We start from the raw sequence: 19472 nt of genomic DNA on the forward strand, positions 1-19472 counted from the left end.
TTAATAAAGAAATTAAAAATAGAAATAATATTTTTTGGTGAATCTACCATCCACACTGAGTATTGTCATATGAAGTCTGAATGACACCTTGAACATCATACGTAAAGACATCGTACTGTCTTTCTCTCCCCCTCAAAACCCCCAGGATTTCTCTTGACCTTTTCGAGGACTCCGTCTTTAGATTCGTTTTCCATCTCAAGACAGCAATCAATCAAACGAGACAGACACACTTCAGTTTCACTTTGACTCACTTTGTGTCGATTTAAGTTTCTGTTAGCGTTCTTCCCCTTTATCACCACACCATCCTTCGCTCTTAAGTGCTTCTGTAAACAGCGGTCAGAGAGAGACTGGGCCCTGGACCCCTATTTAACTCTGAATCACCCAATAGAGCACACTTTGTGAAGTATGTTATGCAGTCTTAGGGCCCAACCGATGGGAGTCTGATTAGTCTCCTCTTAATCCCCACTCTGATCTCGGGGATGAGTGTAGGCCTACGAGGGGGGGGGGGAGATAAAAACGGCTCCAAATTGCTCTAATAGGGAGCCACGGGATGACATCATGGGCGCTCTCTATCTGATTGGGGTTGTTGCATGCTGAGTGGTACGATAATTCTATGGAGGACACACCATATCTAATGGCCGCGTCTGCAATCACATTAGGTAATTGGATTTCTGATCCCAATATTGTGCATTTTTACCACCACAATGTCACAAGTATTTCTCACACTTGGCTACGTTTGCACTGATGTGAGTACTAAGGAGAATAATGAAAACAAAGAGTGACCATTCCTTTCATATTTGAAAGCATTGCTTTTGACCTTCTCATTGTGCCATACACTGCATCGACACAATGCCATTCCTGAACAAAGGACCACTAATTGCAGATAAAATATGTGAGGTCGCCTCACATCACCGGAGATAATGTACTTGTGTGCACATTGTGTGCATCCACCATGCAATGGAGTCATTACCCCGAAGGCAGTTTGAATTATTCTCGTCTTAAATGGCTTTCACCATGTCCTCAAAGAATTATTGCGCTGCTCATTTAGTTAATTGCTCGAGGTTTGGTTAAATTTATGGATTTCATTGCTATTGTTTCTCACATAGAAGCGAGTGCATTAAGTGTGGTTACAGCCGAGCAGATGATGAAATTTGATTAAAGGGCATGCCGGAAGGGAGTGGAGGGCAGGCGATGTTGGGGGTGGTGGTGCTTTAAAAGACTGTGTAAATAACTTGGTGACATTATTAACTCATGCTGAGGTTGTTCACATAAAACATGGTTGCCAATAAAGGCTTCAGCCTTTTTTTGTTTTCATGTTAATTAGGTTTGCTCTGACACAACATCAGTGTAAATGAGGCGGCAGCTAAGGCTGAAGGAGAAGGATGCTCTGTGGTCTGAAAGGCCACTTCCTTTGTTCTGCAGAAACTAAACTATGGCCAAGACTATGTTTAGACTTAGTTTTAACCCTTAAAGGTGTAGGTTTTTGAACGTTCTAAGTTCCGCAACAATTGAAGGTTCTAAAATTCTATGTTGAATTCAATGAACCCAGATATTCTTTAGAACGTTCATTTCTCAACAATCCGTACTCCTTTAAGGGTTAAAGGGGCCATGTGTAGGAATTTCAGTTTAAAACACTCAAAGGTGAACTGGAAATAGTAAAAGAATGTGAAGAAATGAATCAAAAAAGAAAGAAAGTATTGTCCAGATCTACTAAGGTTGGCATGCTAACCAGCGTTGGACCGTATACTCTCTTACACTTTGTAGCTCACAAGGCGTTGTATCAAAAGTCAATGTATGAATGCTATTGTGTTCAAGACAGAACTCAGACACTATTCATAGCTCTTTTAAAATGTGCTGTGTGGGATTGGATCACAATGCGACGGTTGAGACTCATTTATCAAGTTTTTCCAAGGTGTCCAGCTGACCTCTTGTGTGTTTAAATTACTGCCTAAGTCATTTTGAGAATGCATTAACATTTACACCACAAAAGATATGAGGTCAAATGCGTCCCAGATCACTAGCCTACAGCAAGTGATTTGGATCACAATATGCCTAATTAATTCCCATACCCAACACTCAAAGGATCACATTGCAAGGACCTCATGCTAGAATACTTTGCAGTATTACTAAGAGCTAAGAAGCATTACAATTACAAGCCCGACTTGTACTAGACACTTCTCCAGCCTTCACCTAATGCAGTACTTATGCATTATGATGGCAGATTGGTTCCCATGGCTAATTTTGCACAAGGGGCATTATTTAAATATCATGCGTGTTGTACTCAAAGCAGCGCAACAACAATTTCCAACAACAAATAACTGCATTCACAACTGCATTTAGAAAAAGAAAGAAAGAAAAGAAAGAATGGATGAATGGCTTTCTGGGACCTCCCTGTGAAAAAAAAGTGGGCCTTGAGCCATGCACGAAATTGCTGATGTGGAGTGGCAACGACGAGAGCCATTTGTGTCACTTTGCCATGCTGCGTCCTGCCGGCCGGCCGGCTTTAGTGGCGATGACATAACAGCGTCCTGAGAGCCAGTGCTGGTCCCAGGGCCTGTGGGACGGGAAGGATTAGCGCGCTAGCTTGCCCACTCACTCCGAGCCCGGAGCCCAGAGCCCAGGAGTTTATTTTGGGGTCCTGTGGGATAAAAGGGGATTAACGGCACAATGAATCCCTCCACGCTGGCCGAGGTTGGCTCCTCCCGGCAACCACCCCCCCACCCCCCTCCTTCGGCTGTTTCAATTCACATTTTCACCATCTCCATCTGTGCCACGGCGGCTAAACAGTCCACATGGACTGTCAGTAGAGTCATTTCACTCATCAGCTCTCTCTCTCTCTCTCTCTCTCTCTCTCTCTCTCTCTCTCTCTGTGTCCAACTCCCACTTTTCATATCTCTTCCTCTCTCTTGCTTTCACTTGGCCTCCTCTCTCTCTCTCTCTCTCTCTCTCTCTCTCCCTTCCCCTCATGCCTCTCTCCATCCCACTCTTCTTTTTCTCAGAAAAGCCTGCCTGATGGGAGTATGAAAAAGGCTTCTTCAGACACAGCAGCGCCATTAAATTTTGATTGAAAAGTTTCTGTGAATTTCTGACAATATTTTGAGTGGCTGATGCATTTTGCAAAGCTGAAAGGTAGCTGCCATTAGTGTATGAATCCACAAGGTCTCGAAAGCAAAAAAATTACAGAGTTAGATTTAAAAGCAATAAAAAGACAAGACAAATAGTCTTTCCCCCGACGGTGCACAGGCAGTAAAAGGTCGTCTGTTTTCACATTTCTTAGAGCTCTCCTGTGGATCTGCAGGAGTAATGCATCTGTAACATTCTTCATGTCAAATCGTGAGTCTACTCATCTCTACCATTAGCCTCAACTTGCAGGTTTTTGCAAAGTGAAACCAACCTCAGCTGGGTGATGAAACCAGATGAGCTCAGAGCACTTATAAAGGTCTAGAAGTGTTATCTTAGTAACCCCTTCCTCCTTCTACTGAACCTCTTCTTTATCCTGAAAAGGCAAGCACATTCAAACCCACCAACTGCAAACCCACCAACAGCTCAGACTGCGTTAGCAAAAGTTCAAGTGTTGCTGTCGTCATTGTGGCATCAGTGACTATTTGGCTAGGCTGGGTGGGGGAGGACTTCAACTACTGATGACCTACATCACCCTACTTCTTCCTCCCCCCCGTCCTCAGTGACTCGTAAAAATCTTAATAGTGGTTAAGAGTTTTTCTGTGACGCCTCCATTCATAAAGGCCTCTGTTGTTCTTCATTACTAATGACTGCACTTGCTATTAAAAATTACAAACCATTTAATAGCAATGCCAGTTTTCATAGAGGTAGGCTGCTGCCAAGGTAAGCAGAGATTACTGTAATGTGGTCAGTCAAACAGTATTAATAGTTCACTTGTTAATCAAAGTCATAAACAAAAAGCTGTATTTCTTTTATTGTTTATAGCTTTATTTCTTTATTTTTAGTGTTGCCACTAAAGATACAATATCGTTTCAGGGGTTGGCCATAGGAGGCAAGATTGCATGTAATCACTCCTTATCTCCTCACCTGTAACCAATAATCTTGATCATTTTGGCAATCTTTTAAATTATTGCTATAAATGTTTATTTGTTTTTCAGAAGTTCAGTTGTTGTTCATCTGAGTTGTTGTGATGTGATTAAATACTCAACCATCTCCTGACAAAGTAGATCTTCGCTTCTTAATATAATATTTAAGTCACAACTAATTTACTTTGGCAGATAAATCCCTAAGGCAGGCCCGACCTTGACAGTAGTGGACTCCAGATGTAGGGTTTGGGACACACTGCTGCCAGGTCCACTCACATGATAACAACTGTGATTTACCAGTAACAATCCAGAACAATTATCTATATTATCTATAGCTTTTTATACAGCTGTTTGCTAAAGTTAGGATTTTGTGGCAGCATCTAAACGGTTTCTCATGATCATCTTCTAATGTGGATCAGGAAGTCATGGGCTGTCATTGAGCTGTCCAAACCCCATCCCCTGAGGCCATTTTAATGTCTGATTTATCAGGCGAGAGCCAGATAGGACTCATTAAAAGGGGAAAATATGTTCTCTCTCTCTCTCTCTCTCTCTCTCTCTCATTCTCCTTCAGATGTGCTTGGAAAACAATACCGTTGGAGGGGGTGAACTAGATTGGAGGGTGGAGGGGTGGTGGGGAGGAGCATTAAGATTTTATTTATGGCTCTGACCTTTCTTTGGGCTGCTTTCACTGTGAAAGTGCCCCTCTCCTAAATCAGTGTTGATGCCATCAGCGTTGCCTCGCTCGCATCTGTCTAATTACTCCCTCTGTTCGCTCTGACATCACCAGAGAGATCACCAGCAATTATGCATTCAGAACCCGGCCCCACACCGCACCACACCGCATGGAGAGTCATACCTCAGTTTAAGTGAATTAAGAACACTAAAAATCTCATCTCCTGGATTATTAATCTCTTAATCTCTGGAGAGCTTTGGACTGGATTTACATTTTTGATCCTTGGAAAAGCATGTTCACTCGTGTAATAGCCACAGATTGGTCACTAATTAAAAAAGTGCTGCAATGAAACCTTGTCTCACCTTTTTGATTTATGTGCCATTCATCTCTTTGTGGTGCTGCCCTGGACTTTAAATACTACTTCATGTTAATGTCATGCTTGGCATAGTACGTATTGTATCATCTTCATTAGGCTATCTACAGTGGAGGATAATGCTATAACTTCCGCTTTCAGTGAAACCTAATACTCAAAGTTTAATTGAAAGAAAATAGATGTATTCTGCAAATAACTTCTGTTAAGATATCTGTTTGAGACAACTAAAATGGAAATTAGCACCATAACTAAAACCAAATGAAAGAGAAAGTTAAATTTCAAACACAATGCCTTTTCTACAGTAGGGCCTGTTGTGGCATATGTTATCAGTCAAATGCTACGCCGCACTGTTAAATGCAAATTATTAACCACACGGTCATTTAAAGATTCATACCAAGGGTTTATTACTGAATATTGGCTTTTGACACAGTGTAGACATTACAAGTTCATCAGATGTTCAGCTTTGATAAACAGATACCACTACAACAGTGACATTTGTGTAGAAAGCAAGTATTCCTGAAGCATTTGGATGTATCCTGGGTGCTGTTTCAACAGAGGTAACCCTTCTGGATGATGACATACCTCTGTGTATGTGTGTGTGTGTGTGTGTGTGTGTGTGTGTGTGTGTGCATCAGTCCTGTTGTCAAAGTAGACTAACCCCATGGGATAATGGTCAGATTAGGAACTTCCTCTTTGGGTAAACAAAGCCAAGTCGTTTTCTAGGAAGTCTGAGTTGTTTAAGGTTAATGCCTATGCAGCCTTTGTGGCTGAGATATAATTATCACTTCAAAAAGGTTATTTAACAACTCACACAGGACATGTTTAAGGGTATTAATGATCAAACTGGAGCAAGATATGGTGGTTCATATGACTTTTGAAATTAAAATTGATGATACATGATAAAATCTGGTGATAATCTGGAGTCCTCCTCTCATTAGCCTAACACCTATTTCTGACTAAGACGCGGGCAAATCTGTGTCACCTAGCATGAGTGTCACACTTATTTGCTTTCTAGGCCATACTGGGAAGGGACTTTACCCCTAATAGCATCGTTGCAGACATATTGTGAGGTGTGTGTTGCAGTGCTCATGGATTTGTCTGGTGAAACATTAACGGCCAATTGTGTAAAGGCAAACTGGACGTCTGCGGCCGCAGGCAGAGATGTACTTTGAGCCCTTTTTATCTCCAAGACCTTTCTCTCTATCGCTTCATGTAATTACCTTCCAGCCATGGGAATCCAATGGGAGTTTTGTACTGTCTAATGTCCTGAGTGTGTGCTATATGTGTGGCTTTTCACAATCGCTGATCCCTCTATGATGATATATATATATATATATATATATATATGTATATATATATATAAGATTATACTGTACAAAAGAAATAAGAAATAAGTCTTATGTCAGGGTATTTCAGAGTAATGGTGCTTCTGTCAGAAACGAGGTTATAAGAACTAAAGTTCCCTGTATAGGAGCACAGGGATTATAAAAAGATTACAGCTTGCATTTTTTTTCGCTTCCCACCAGGGCCAAAAATATTTGACCTGAATTAAATTCCTAAATGGCCTCTATCTGGCGACTCTGAAACCCGTTTAAATCCAATCAGTCCCTTGTGCTTTTGTCCAATCTGACTTGCTTGCTCAAGTGCTCTAAGTATTGCTTAAATATAAAATAAATCTATATTCAATTTTCATGGGAAATTATGTGATTGTCTTCTTAGCCATTGAAAAGATTGACATGTAAAATTGCTCATGTCAAGCTATATGTGAAAGGAGTCATATCTAGTAAATCAAGCAAGTGATGTGGGCAAGTGAAGCGGTATTTACATTGTATGTAGATGGATCCACAGACATGGCATTTTATGCTTAAATAAAATTAAAAAAAATAAAAAGTAGTAAATGAGTAACAACCAATACATATCCTTAGCTTGTGCTGGAACAAATACTGCAAAGATCAGATTCGATATTTCGGTCAATCAAAAGGCACAAACTTTTTGATCTTTAACAAGAAGAGAAACCAGGAGACTGCACACCCTCATTCATATCTCTCAATGTTGAAGAAAGTGGAAGAAAATGTCAACAACGGAATCCACACACACACACACACACACACACAGGCGTACAGACAGACTAAGCCAATTACAATACCTTCAAGCCTCCTATCGGAGGCAAGGGTAATAATGACTCATCTGTACCTCTCTACATCACTCTACATCATGGTACCACTTCACTTGGGTTTCTTAAAAACAGCTAGATATATTTAATATTGCTTCATAATCTCAAACACACCTGGCATAATAGTAAGCGCTCTGGTTGGGTCTTTATACAAGTCACATGTCTGAATGACCCAAATTACTTTCTGACGCATCTTTTGATGCATGAGGTTTTGTGCTAAAATGCTCTGCCAGTTACCACTAATTCAGCATATCCTCTGAAAGACACGATTTTCACTGTGTGAGTGAGCTGTATAAACCAGAAATGATGTTAAACTAGGCCGTGGCATCCTGCCTTATGGGAAGGGCTGAGCCTCGCTCCACTCATATGGGTTAAGTATATTAAAAGATTTTGCACTGCATGCCCATCTTCTGCTGGTTGCATCATAATGCAAATCATCAGATGCGGCTGGGCCCCATCCCCATTTATAGGCTTAACAGGGGAAATAAATCTGTGTCCTAAAATAGTCTGCGAAGATTACAACCATTAATCAGCTATGTGGGGCTCCAATGAACCATTAATGCCATCATCTGTGATCTAACGAAGGGTATAATCCAGTCGTATGAGAATCCATGCTCCCATGAACTCAAGTTCAACTACCAGCCTTTCTGGTTTTGAAAACTCTGAATGCTTATTCTTGAATCAACTATAACTTTTGTCAAAAGCTGGTGCAGAATGATGTAAAGAACAGCACTAAAATTCAACTGAACTTTACTCTTTACATATGTCTGATTTGAGTAGGCTACCTAAGTTCTCATTGTCATTACATTAAAACACTTGTTTTATTTGTTTCTAGCAGATTAAATAGCAATAATTCATTGTATTCCCTAGTGTTTTAAGACCTTTTTTAACAATTAAGTATAGTATAGTATAGTATAGTATAGTATAGGTATATTTAAGTATATAGTCCTTGTTTTGTGACTGGAGGAGTTCTTGCAGCTTGGTCATACCCATACAGTGAGCTGGGAGTGAATACACAGGTTTGCATGTAAGTCATTACACCTGCAAGGCACCCCAGCACCTTTAGCTGTGGTGTAGACACGTGGTCTACGTCTTACTAACACCAACATAAGCTCACGCTTTCTGTGAACAGTATGATTACCTACGCTGGAAATTGCATTTTGTTAATTTTTCTGTCTGTATTATTCCTGCCACTAAAGCCAGATATTTTGGCAGGGAGTTATACATTGTTTATTTTTCTGGGGTCATGATACACTGTAAATGTTTCACTACAAGTAAAGTGTATTTGTGCTGTTTTTGCTGTTGGCCATTTTGGAAAGGTTATGATGGCTGGTGGCTTTGGTGTTGCAGCATTCATAAGCCATCAGCTGTTGTGGCAGTACAGTAGTTCTAATGTTCTCAGTTGTCCAGAAGGATTGCAGACACAACGGAGCCAATTCCTGTAGATCAACAAATGGAATGCAATAAAAATGAGGCATCATGGGTTTGTACTGACAGTAAAGACCTGTGCAGGTGTGAGGCAGAGATATGTTATTATCTCTGTGACTGATGATAACAAAGGTAGGCTGCCTTACCATTCTGCACTATACCTGATGCTTCTCACTTTCTCCTTCCATCACCGGGTTTGTAAGCCATATCTCTCAATACGCATAGTCTGCATTTTATATTTGTACAAGAGACCCCATTCATACATAATGAGACGCAGTTAAGAAGAGCGTGTGGTGGCTCTATTTGTGAGCACTGTGATGTGTAAGAGACAAACGACAAGATTCGTGAGGCCTGCTAGGGCTGCTCAGCACATTTGTGGACGCACAAAGGCTGTGGTTTACCTTGAATTTCCGTTTTGCTACGTGCAACACCAAACACAGCCAAACCTTCAAATGTCCCAACACTCACTTTGTTCCACTGCGCTTATATTTACTTACATGTGTGTTTGTGTGTGTGTATATATAGCAATTTATGTAAATAAATGAATGTGTCTTTTGTGTGTGTGTGATGTGTCTTTGGTTGATATATCTATATCTGACACCATGAGCAGTGCTTGTAAGTAAAAGTTGCAGTTGCAGCCTTTACAGTTAACTTTCTTGATGGAGAGGGGGTAGGGAGTTGCTTCTCCTGGTGCCATACTTCACATTTGTAAAGTGTTGACAAGGGCACAAGGGCAGCCGTGGCCCACTGGTTAGCACTCTGGACTTGTAACCGGAGGGTTGCCGGTTCGAGCCCCGACCAGTGGGCCGCGACTGAAGTGCCCTTGAGCAAGCCGGCAGCTCACTGCGCCGGGATTAGTGTGTGCTTCACCTCACTGTGTGCTGTTTGTGTTTCACTAATTCACCGATTGGGTTAAATGCAGAGACCAAATTTCCCTCACGGGATCAAAAAAGTATATATACTTATACTTAAACCTCCCCCCGCAAGAGGCTTCTATTGTTGCACTCGCCATGAAGAGGAATGCGGTTTATAATTATCCTGCTGCACATTGCTGGGATGGCCAGTCGCTCAACAAGGCCCATCAGTCAAGTTCTCTGTGGCGGTGGTAGAGCAAGAGAAAGGCGCTTCTGGGGCGGCTAGCTGTGCCCTCTGCACGGCGCTGGCTGTTATATAACCCCGAGCATAGGACTCGTTTTTCAAGTTACATATGTGCCTAGCGCGTGTGCGCGTGCCTCCTTTTCTCCTCTCTGGTGACAGGTGATAAGGTTGTGTGAGCCGGGTGGCTAGTTTCGCTGTCTTTTTTTAATTTCGTGCTGAAAAGTGTTAAGAATGCTTGAGTAAAGCGCTGAAACTTCACTTCCTCTTGTCTTGAGCTAAAGACGTTGATCGTATCTAGAGCAACAGCTGCAGGCGAGCCCAGCATCTCTGCAGTTACTCTTTGACGTCTTTGGTCTGTAGCTTTCTCCTGCAAAAAAACAGGTGAGGGGTCAGCTAATAAAGAGCTGTAACGAGTATTGGTCGATACTGTGTAGGCATACACCCTTGCATTAAAATAGCAGTGGCAGTAGCACTAGTTGCAGGCTGAGTGCAAGAACATAAAGTTCTGTCACCTTGTGTCCTTTTGAGCTGCAGTGACATCAATGGCGTGCCACCATGCCACATGGGGGAAATTTGCATAACCTCAAATCTCTCTCTCTGGGACGGTACACAAAGTACAAAAACCACCCAAAAGCACACAGTAGAAACTGCCAGGGTTGAGCTCCATACACCAGAGTTTAGGGTTGCAAAAATGTCTTTAACTGAATGTAATAATGAATGTCATGAAAACAGGAGGCTTTCTTTTTTCTTAAAAACATTTTTTTTATTCATTTTTCACAAAGCCCATACAGGTTTTTAAGCAGTTTTAAAACTGGGACACACTGGTAAATTTTAATCTCAATATTTCTGACACAATCATCTCATGTTTACCGTAAACCAAGCCTGAAACGAAAACAGAAAGGAAAAAAAAAAAAAGTAGGGGAGGAAATGTTGTTTTAAAAAAAATGGTGCCGCATTTTCTCAGAAACAATGGCCAAACAACTAACAACACTTTCAACTATGTGAACAAATAACTCAAAGGCCTCAGAAACCTTTGGAAAAAACTACAATGATATAACAAATGTTAAAGGGAGAGAACAAAAAATATTTGCTGTAAATAGGACAAGTAGACTTATTTAAAAACAGTGCTTAGTTTTCTTTGAATGCTGTCTGTGAATCTCAAGTTGATCATTTTAATTAACTGAATAAACTGGGGCAGGACTGTTAAAAGCCTACTCGTCCTCAAGTTTCGGCTCTCCTGGATTTCAACTCTCTAACGTGAGTGCAGTGAATAAAAGTCCACGCTAACAAAAGCCCAATGGTCACACTGCTTATGGTGGGATATTAGTTAGGATGGCATGGTTAACTTCACACCTGCTACTTAGGCAGTCCTTTTGGCATTGGCAACCAATGACTCAAGTCTCTGCCAGTTAAGACAGGTGTGACGATTACCTGAATTTCACAACTTCTATTTGTAAAATTAAGAAAGAAAAAAAAAAAAAAAGACATTTGCTACATCCACCTAAAGTATTTTTTTGAAAGCAAAAGGGCAGAATTAGACTGATAATGAAGAGAAACAAAAATAAAACATGTTCACAAATCATTCTCCACTTACACATTTTTGAAGAATTGTTTCTAGTAGGGATAAACACGCATGTAGGGAATTTGCAACAGGTGCCAACAAGGACTGACCCTTGTAAAAAATAAAGTCATCTTAATATGTTTTAAGGCAATCAGGCCCAGTAGGAACTAAAGTGGTGTAATATTAGAGTATAACGTGTTGATCAATGATTAAACCAGAACAAAAGAAAAAAAGGTGATGATTGTTCAAAAATGAGAATAAATGATCTAAAGAACAAGGTGGAACAAACCAGAACACTATTAACGAATCAGAAGAATGCATGTTTTATACTGATACTCACTGATGCGAAGTACAACGTAAGCCTTTTTTTTATACTGCAGGTTAAGTGCTGCATATAATTTGTGTACTTTACTCAGGATTTGCACTGAAGGCAAACCATATGTAATACAGACTTGAACATTAGTCAAGCTTCAAATACTGTTATAGATGAGAGAAAAAAATGTAGAAAAGAAAGATGTGTCTAATTTGGTACATTTATTAAAAACAAAAATTCTTTAAACTTTTTTTTTTCGGTGGCAAAAACATAGGTCAAGAAAACAATGCATGGTCACAAGCATTCAGCCACTAGTCGAAATGAGCCCGTTCACACCCATGTAAACACTCATTAAGAATTTTCTGATACAGAAAAAATACTGTATGGACCAAGGAATGAGAAGGAAACCTTTTTTCTTCCCCGTCTCCAAACTGAGCATGCGATTATTTCTGCCATTCCACAAAACTAACTCTTTTTATCTCTCCTTCCCTCACAAGTGTAAAATTAAAACTTTCACAAAATAAAACTCTCGGAAGGTAAAAAAAAAAAATCATGTTAGAGCAACGTGGGAATATACTAATCATGTGTTTGCTATGCATGTCTTCACTGTATACTGCTTTGCTTAGGGAAAAAAAATGTAAAAAAACCAAACTGAGTTGATTTGGCTTCTTGACAGTTTTCGTTATAGCTGAAGAAGGACTAAGATTGGCCCCCCCCATTGGCTCTACCCAGGAGGACAGTAGTTCAAAGTAAAAAAACTAATAAAATTGCTCATCTTTCTTCTCTCCATCTATACACCTGCATTCTCATAAAGACATCTGTAATAAAAGTAAATCTGTTTCTCTTTTCTTTAGGGTTTGAAAACTGAGACTACTTTCTTGGCATTTTGACACTTAATATATCCTCTTAGATATTTGTCATGGGCAAAAATACAGAGACTTTTCCAAGCAAATAAAACATGCTTATATTATGGGTAGCAACATGTAAAATAAAAACTGATCTTGCTGAGAGGAGGGAGATACAGAATTGCATAGCAGATTAGAATAAACTGAGAAACAAAAAATAGGAACTGAGCTTTTTTTTGGTACAATACGGTTAAGTCATCGTCATCACAGGTTTCACTGTATGTACATCATAATGAAAGATTTTTGTCTTTTCCATTGCAGGCTGCGGTCACACTGTTTCTACCAGTCCGTTCGTGAGCCAAGAGCCCAGCGTCTGTCCTATAGGGGGTGTGTGGGGGGGGGGGGGGGGGTTATCACAGGAGAAATGCCACAGGCTGAGCCCACTGCCTCATGCTCACTCACTCCCAGCGAGACCAGACGTCTCAAAGGAGTCTCTGAGAAACAGGTTGAGTATATATGCTTTTTTAAATTTTCCAACAAAAAAAAAAAGGACAAAGAAAAGAGAAAAAAAGTGCCATCTTGCTACATATATCAGCTGTTTCATGGTCTGTCCATTTCTGTTTTAGAGTCTTTTTGTTTGTTTTCGTTTCTTTAAACATCACAAATGTTAAGCACCCCGACGATGATCTTAGCTTTCAGATACTGTGAGTTTTGGTCACATCGACACTAATGTACACACCACTTTCACTCACACACACACACATACACAGGCACGCTCACACACACACACACACACACACACAGAGACCTGAATAGAGTGGGGGGTGGGGAAGGGGGGCAGGTGGAGGTGGGGGCTCAAGGGAAGAGGAGGTGGAGGAAACGTTAGAAACATAAAGCCCACTATTAGGCAGGTGGTGCCAGTGTGGGATCAGGTGATGGGAGGATAGCGGCGGTGGTTGAACTGCGTAACGAAATTCCATCAGATATAGCATGAACAAGCACCATTTGGAAAAGGCCTCCGACGTCCTCCATTTTAGGTTGGAGAGAGAGTGATGAGAGGTGAGAGAGGAGAGAACGGGATGAGGAGAGGAGGAGGAGGGAGAGGAGTTCCACAGTTTCCTCTTGGTACTGCACTCTGGCAAAAAAAAGGAGCGCATGAGGAAGGGAACTACATTCAGGCCCGGCACCAGTTCAAACGTCTCAGAGGCTGAAATGTTTATTTTTCTCTTTAGATATAGTAATATATAGATATTTATATATTTGTGTGTGTATTTGGGTTCCATTCCATTTCTCTCTCTCTCTCTCTCTCTCTCACACACATTCCCTCGTTCATCTTCCCAGTTAAAGTCTGAAAAGGGGAGGAGGGTGGAAAGAAAAAGGCAAACACAGCCCCTTTCATCTTCCTCACCCATCTGTCCACCAGCCACCCTGACAAAAGGCATCTCTCCATCTCCCACAGCGTTCCAAACCAAGCTCCTCTCCGTCCTTGTCAGAATGCCTGCACACTTCCCAAAGTCCTGCAGTCGAGTGAGGGGGTGGGGAGGAGAAGGAGCAGGAGACAAGTTTTTTGTTTATCCCGTTGAAGGAAGTCTTCATCGTCTCTGCTGCGCGTAAACAGGGTACGCTAACGTGACATTCAAAGAGTCATTGTGCTGGACGAGAGACGTATGCTGGTAGTGCAAGACCAGTTCTTTCAGCGAGCTGTACAGGTTGTAGGGCTCTGCGAAACCGTAGCCCGAGGGCGTCTTGTTGATGACGCAGTGCTTGACCTCACCGTCCACACTGCAGGCATACAGAGAGAGAGAGAAACAGACAAGAGTGTTATGAATAATGCAGCATACTCAACTGCTAAACATAGACTTACTCTTAACCAAATCTACGTTAAACACTGTAGCTATGCTAAATGCGAAAACGGAGAGGTGAATAGGGCACTTACACCACGCTGCAGGCATAGCAGCCGGGCTTGCTGCTCTCCCGTACCAGGAATGTTCCGTCTCTCTTGCCCCGCAGAAGGGCCTCGGCCTGTGTGCGGATGATGTTGCCGAGCTTCCATGAGCGCTCGTCGTGGTGCGGCAAGTCCTCATCGTCGTCCACCATCGAGTACTGACTGTGGGGAGGAAAAGGGCGAAGAGGGTGGTTACGTTTGGTTGCTTTGGCTAAAACCATCCACGACGACCACCTAGACTTTAGCAGTGATCTATAGTTGAAATAATGAGCTAGGATGTTGGTGTGCGAGGTACTTACTCTTCATTGTTTTCGTTGTTGATGCCCAGCCATTCGTTGAGCTTCTTTTGCCGGACACCCTTCTGTGTGAGCCACCTAGGAAGAAGAGAGAACAGATTGGATTAACACGTCTGCAAAACTACAGATTCCCGATATTACCATCCGGCAATTTGCGGCCTGATTAGCACAGCTGCTAGGCTAGCTGTAATCGCACATCGGGAGAACTGATGTAACGACTCGTGCAGAATGAGAGTGATGAGAGCGGGAGGGAGGGAGGGCAGCTTACGTAAGGTAGTGATCCCTGGTTTTGCGTAGCTGGATGAGGTCGGGCTTGATGCTGTTCATGCGCTTGTCGATCTCGCGGTAGTCAGCTGCCTGTTTCTTGAGGTCCTCCTCCAGGCGCCGCTTGCTGTCCACGATCTCGCTGATGCGCGACTTGAGCTTCTCGTAGTTCACCATGATCCGTTGGATCTCCTTCTCGTTGCCCTCGCGCCGGAACTTCTCGATATACTCCTTGCTGTACCTCTCCTGAGTCTGACACTGCTCTTCGAAGATCTTGATGGTCTCGTTAAAGGCTTCGATGGCAGTCCTCTTCATTTGAATTTCCTGTAAAAGAAGGCAGATGTATCAATACATGATCTCTTACGGATTCCAATTGATAGATTTGTCTACACAGTAGTAATGACAAAATCAATGTAAAGTACTAACCTGCGATGTTCTTGTGTATTCCTCGTAGAGTCTGTCGTACTCTCGGTTCTTTTCTTGGTACTGCTGGTGGTACTCGAACAGCTTCTTCCCCACAGCTTCGATGTTGTCCTCCTTGACCACCTGATCCTGAACAAACCAGATTCGAGACACGATTCAGTACTGAACATGACTAAAACTAGCACCACTTTTAAAAGATTTTTGTTTGATTGACAATGTGGAGCCAGTGGCACATTAAAAAGGGGGACAAGCTTGCTAACCTGCTGGTGCTTTGACACAGGATACTGCAATTTCACATCTAGTTTGGGGTTGTACTGGGCGAGGGATTCGTGCCGGTAGTGGTTGATAAGCTCAACCACAGAGTTGAAAGTCAAGGGGTCCGAAAAGCCGTACTTCCCGTCGCGATGAAAAATTTTGATCAGCTTGTTGTTGCCTCCCTTCCTGTAGATTTGGGGTGAGAAAAGGCCTTTTCAGCGCAAATTCTGCATGTGTGCTTGAGACAGAACAATAAGATGCTTAAACAGTTTATGATGGCACACGCCACACTGACTGAAGAAACGTACCTTAGCGTGAGCGTGTAGTCTCCGTGCATTTTGGTTGAAGCATCTCTCACAAGAAACGTACCATCAGGAGTGTCTCTGAGTTTCTCGTTGACCTCCTCCCTGGATATAAATAATGAGAGAGAAAAAAAAAAGACGAGAAGTTAGACCCAACGATCGAAGATTGAAATCTCAATGTTCCGTGGCTGCAGAAGCATGACTTCCTGTTTTGGAACCATTGTGACCAAGCGGCTGTGAGACTGTGATGTTGAGGTTGGGGGTGGGGATTGTAGTGGGGGTATGTGAGATAGGACTTGCCTTGAGATGTCTCCCCAGTACCACTCGGCGTCCTGTAGCGCCATGTTGTTGTTCATACCGTTGTTAGTCACAGGGGTGGGCTTGGGTGGTTTTGGAGGTAGGGCTGTACAACAAAGACAAAACAAAAAAAGAAAATGGTCAATTAACAGTATTCAGTTATATTATCTCACAGCATATATAAGATAATACATATGAAAACACATGAGGCTGTCATGGCCGTGTCAAGCACTATTCGCAGTCTGATTCACTCGCAAGTATTGCTTCATTCAAACATCCTCGAGTAGAGTGCTTCCTGCCCCCCCCCCCCCCCGGAATTTGAAAGCCATTTCAACCCATTTACGGCAACAGGCGACATCTCTCTCTCTTTTCTCCTGCTTCCCCCCCCCCCCCCTTCCTCCTCAGTTCTCCCTTTCCACTTGATTAAATCGAACCGAAAGAACAGAGCTGTGTCTCAGCACGGCAACTGCCGAGTCAGGAAGAACGTCAGTTCATTCATTCATTTATTCAACAAAAAAAAAAGACGACAAAAGAACTAGGGCCATTCTTGCCATTCTTTCAACATTCCTTATGCTGCTCAAGACTATGAGAAGGCATTTAGATACAGATGTGTTAGATACAGTTTGAGATAAGGCCATGATAACCTAGAATCTAGATGCACCATATGCAGGAGTGGAAAAAATAATTGCACGTCTGCAGCTCTGGTGTTCAACAGGAAGAGCCCAAAGAGCCCCCGCAATTAGTCACTAACTGCATACCAGATGGAGAGTCACTAGCTGGCAGCCGTGGACGAAACCTGTCGGCACACATATTTGTGGCCAATCTTGCTCCCATCTCCTGGGGACGGTCCACCCCACCCCACCCCCTTTCCCTTCTGCCCATTCTGTTCTTCTGATCTGATGTTGCTTCTCAGAAAGGAGACTGGTTTCAATTTCTCACTGTATCTGCAAGTGTGAAACCGTGGCAATGGCAACATGATGTATTATTTTATAACCCTTTACCTACTACACTCCTGGGTTTCTCCCTCTCTCTCTCTCTCTCTCTCTCTGTGTGTTGCGAGGGGCTTTCGATCTGCCTGCTTCTGCACATGCACCTTGCATGGCAACTCTCCCCCGTCCCTGTTACGACACGCTCATTCAGTGGCAGCTCCATCATTAGGGCGCCATGGCAGCCGCACCCCCATTGGCTGAGAACATGAATGACAGAAACCTGCGGGGGCTGTGCGGTGTGATGCGGTCTGGTCTCCGGGGAAACTAGAGAGGAGAGGGGAGGGGGGAGGGGGGTGGGGGAGTCTATTTTTATCTCACTCGTGGCACCCGACAACCACCCCCCCCAAATCCCCGTTCAATCTGGACTCCCTTTGTTCGTCCGAATCTCTGCGCATTAGCACCGCTGCTGCAGAGCACCAGCAAAGAGACCGGCATCTCTGTCTCCATCCCAACACCCCCTCTCTCCCACCCATCCCATCGACCCTCTAACCACACTACATCATCTCCGCGCTCCCATTCACGCACAGAGTCAGAATCTCATTCATTGCATCATCAGCTTCACACTCTGATCACCCAACGGCAAACTCTCAGCAAAGCTCTCCACCCACCCTACTTCCACCGGTCTTCCCCCAAAACTGAGTAACAGTACAACAGTAAAAAAGAGGAACCAACAAGAGTATAAAACAGGACCAATATCGTCCATTAACTCATAACCGAAGCACAAATAGCAACAGCGCACTGAACAGTAGCAGGTGTTTGCTTGTGTCATCCCGAAGCCCACACGCAAGCTGCGTTAAGCTCCAAGAGATCTTCTGCGCACTAGCCCAGCAACAGGAGACAAAACGTAATCACTCTACCTGGAGGGTCCATCTCGATGTAGGACAGCATCTCTGCTTCAGTAATTAGAAAAGATTCATGGTCATGCAGCGCCATATTCCTCGTAATCTACGCTGCGACACATGCTTTGCGCCGGTCGCGGACATGTGTCATCCTTGTCTTTGCATCTAACCTACTTTGCACGCAGCTTTTAAAACCACAGGCGAAATACCCCTCTCTCTATCTTTCTTCCGTTCTCTCTCTTACGTCTGTTCTTTTGCACGAGTTTTATGTGCTTGCGATCTCACAGGCGGTAGAAAAAAAAAAAGCTTGCCGGGAGGAAGAAGTGCTAGGCAGAATTACATTACATCACTTACCACAGCCAATGGCACGCGACTGGCTGTCAGAGACCACTCCTGCAGCCTTGCCTGCTGCCTCGGCTTGCGTTTCCCCAGCGCAATGATGTCATTGTGAAAGCTCACCGTCTCCGTTGCTATGCCTTCCCCCCCTTCCTTTCCTCTCAAAAAATTAAATAAATAAAACCCGTCTCATTATAAAGAACTCAGAGCGCACCCGAGAAGGGAAAAAAAGTGCTCTGGGTAAATGGGTAAAGGGTAAATCCTGCTGCAGGCAAGTGCAGACACATCCACGCAGAGAAGCACAAAGAGCCGATGAGCCAGAGAGAGAAACCACGATCAGCAGCGGAGAGCTGTGCTGCAGCAGAGCATCATCTCATGAGTGAGGGAAGGGAAATGAGAGCTCAGTCGCTCTGCTCCTCCTCCTCTCTCTCTCTCCTTCGCCCTACCCTCCATCGTTCACTCGCTCTTGCAGGTCGACTTGGCCCCTCCTCCATAGCTGCATGTGACGATATTTCACCCTCGCTCTCTCTCCCCCCCCCTCCCCCCTGTTTCTCTCCAGCTCTCTCTCTCCCTCTCCCCTTCTTTCTCGCTCTCTCTCTCTTTACTGTTGGCAATCATGCTAAAGCCTCTCTGTTGTAGCACGTAGGCAAGCCGGCAGAGCTGGCCAGTAATGTGGCCGTGTGGGGCAGAGCGCTGCCGATACCGTCAGTAATCCCAGAATGTGACAGGAGGAGGAGAGGTGGTGATGTGTAGGCTGTGTGTGTGTGTGTGTGTGTGTGTGTGTGCAGGTCAGAGATCTCAGCCCTGCCTGTCTGCCCCGACAATCTGAAAATAGCGGTGGTTTCTCAGTAGCCAGGTTTATTAAAGGAGCGAGAGGAACGCGGGCATTGTCATCCCATGAGCTCTAATGACAGGTCAGCCGGCTGCCAAGCATGTCCTACTTCAGAGAAATGGAGGAGATATATAGCGGAGGGGAAAAAAAAAAAAAAAACTGCTCACTCAACCAGTCCTGCTGT

General features: G+C 43.4%; 1 protein-coding gene across 4 annotated transcripts in view; it reads right to left on the reverse strand.

Annotated features, from left to right (window-relative positions):
* Positions 1-10561: 10561 nt before the first annotated feature.
* Positions 10562-19472, reverse strand: part of pik3r1 (phosphoinositide-3-kinase, regulatory subunit 1 (alpha)) — a 30592-nt gene continuing 21681 nt past the window's right edge. For 2 of the 4 annotated variants that reach the window (XM_042058819.1, XM_042058821.1), the window contains 8 exons: positions 16296-16398; positions 16002-16100; positions 15699-15879; positions 15442-15567; positions 15020-15339; positions 14755-14829; positions 14447-14617; positions 10562-14292 (listed from right to left, as the gene is read on the reverse strand). In XM_042058819.1, the coding sequence (XP_041914753.1) occupies positions 14103-14292; positions 14447-14617; positions 14755-14829; positions 15020-15339; positions 15442-15567; positions 15699-15879; positions 16002-16100; positions 16296-16398 (1265 nt within the window). In that variant the 3' untranslated portion in view covers positions 10562-14102. Of the gene's footprint in view, positions 14293-14446; positions 14618-14754; positions 14830-15019; positions 15340-15441; positions 15568-15698; positions 15880-16001; positions 16101-16295; positions 16399-18138; positions 18372-18474; positions 18860-19472 lie in introns of those variants that run through there. The other 2 variants (XM_042058822.1, XM_042058820.1) reach the window with 2 other exon arrangements.

Source organism: Alosa sapidissima, chromosome 13, assembly GCF_018492685.1.
Source record: "Alosa sapidissima isolate fAloSap1 chromosome 13, fAloSap1.pri, whole genome shotgun sequence".
NCBI lineage: Eukaryota > Metazoa > Chordata > Actinopteri > Clupeiformes > Clupeidae > Alosa > Alosa sapidissima.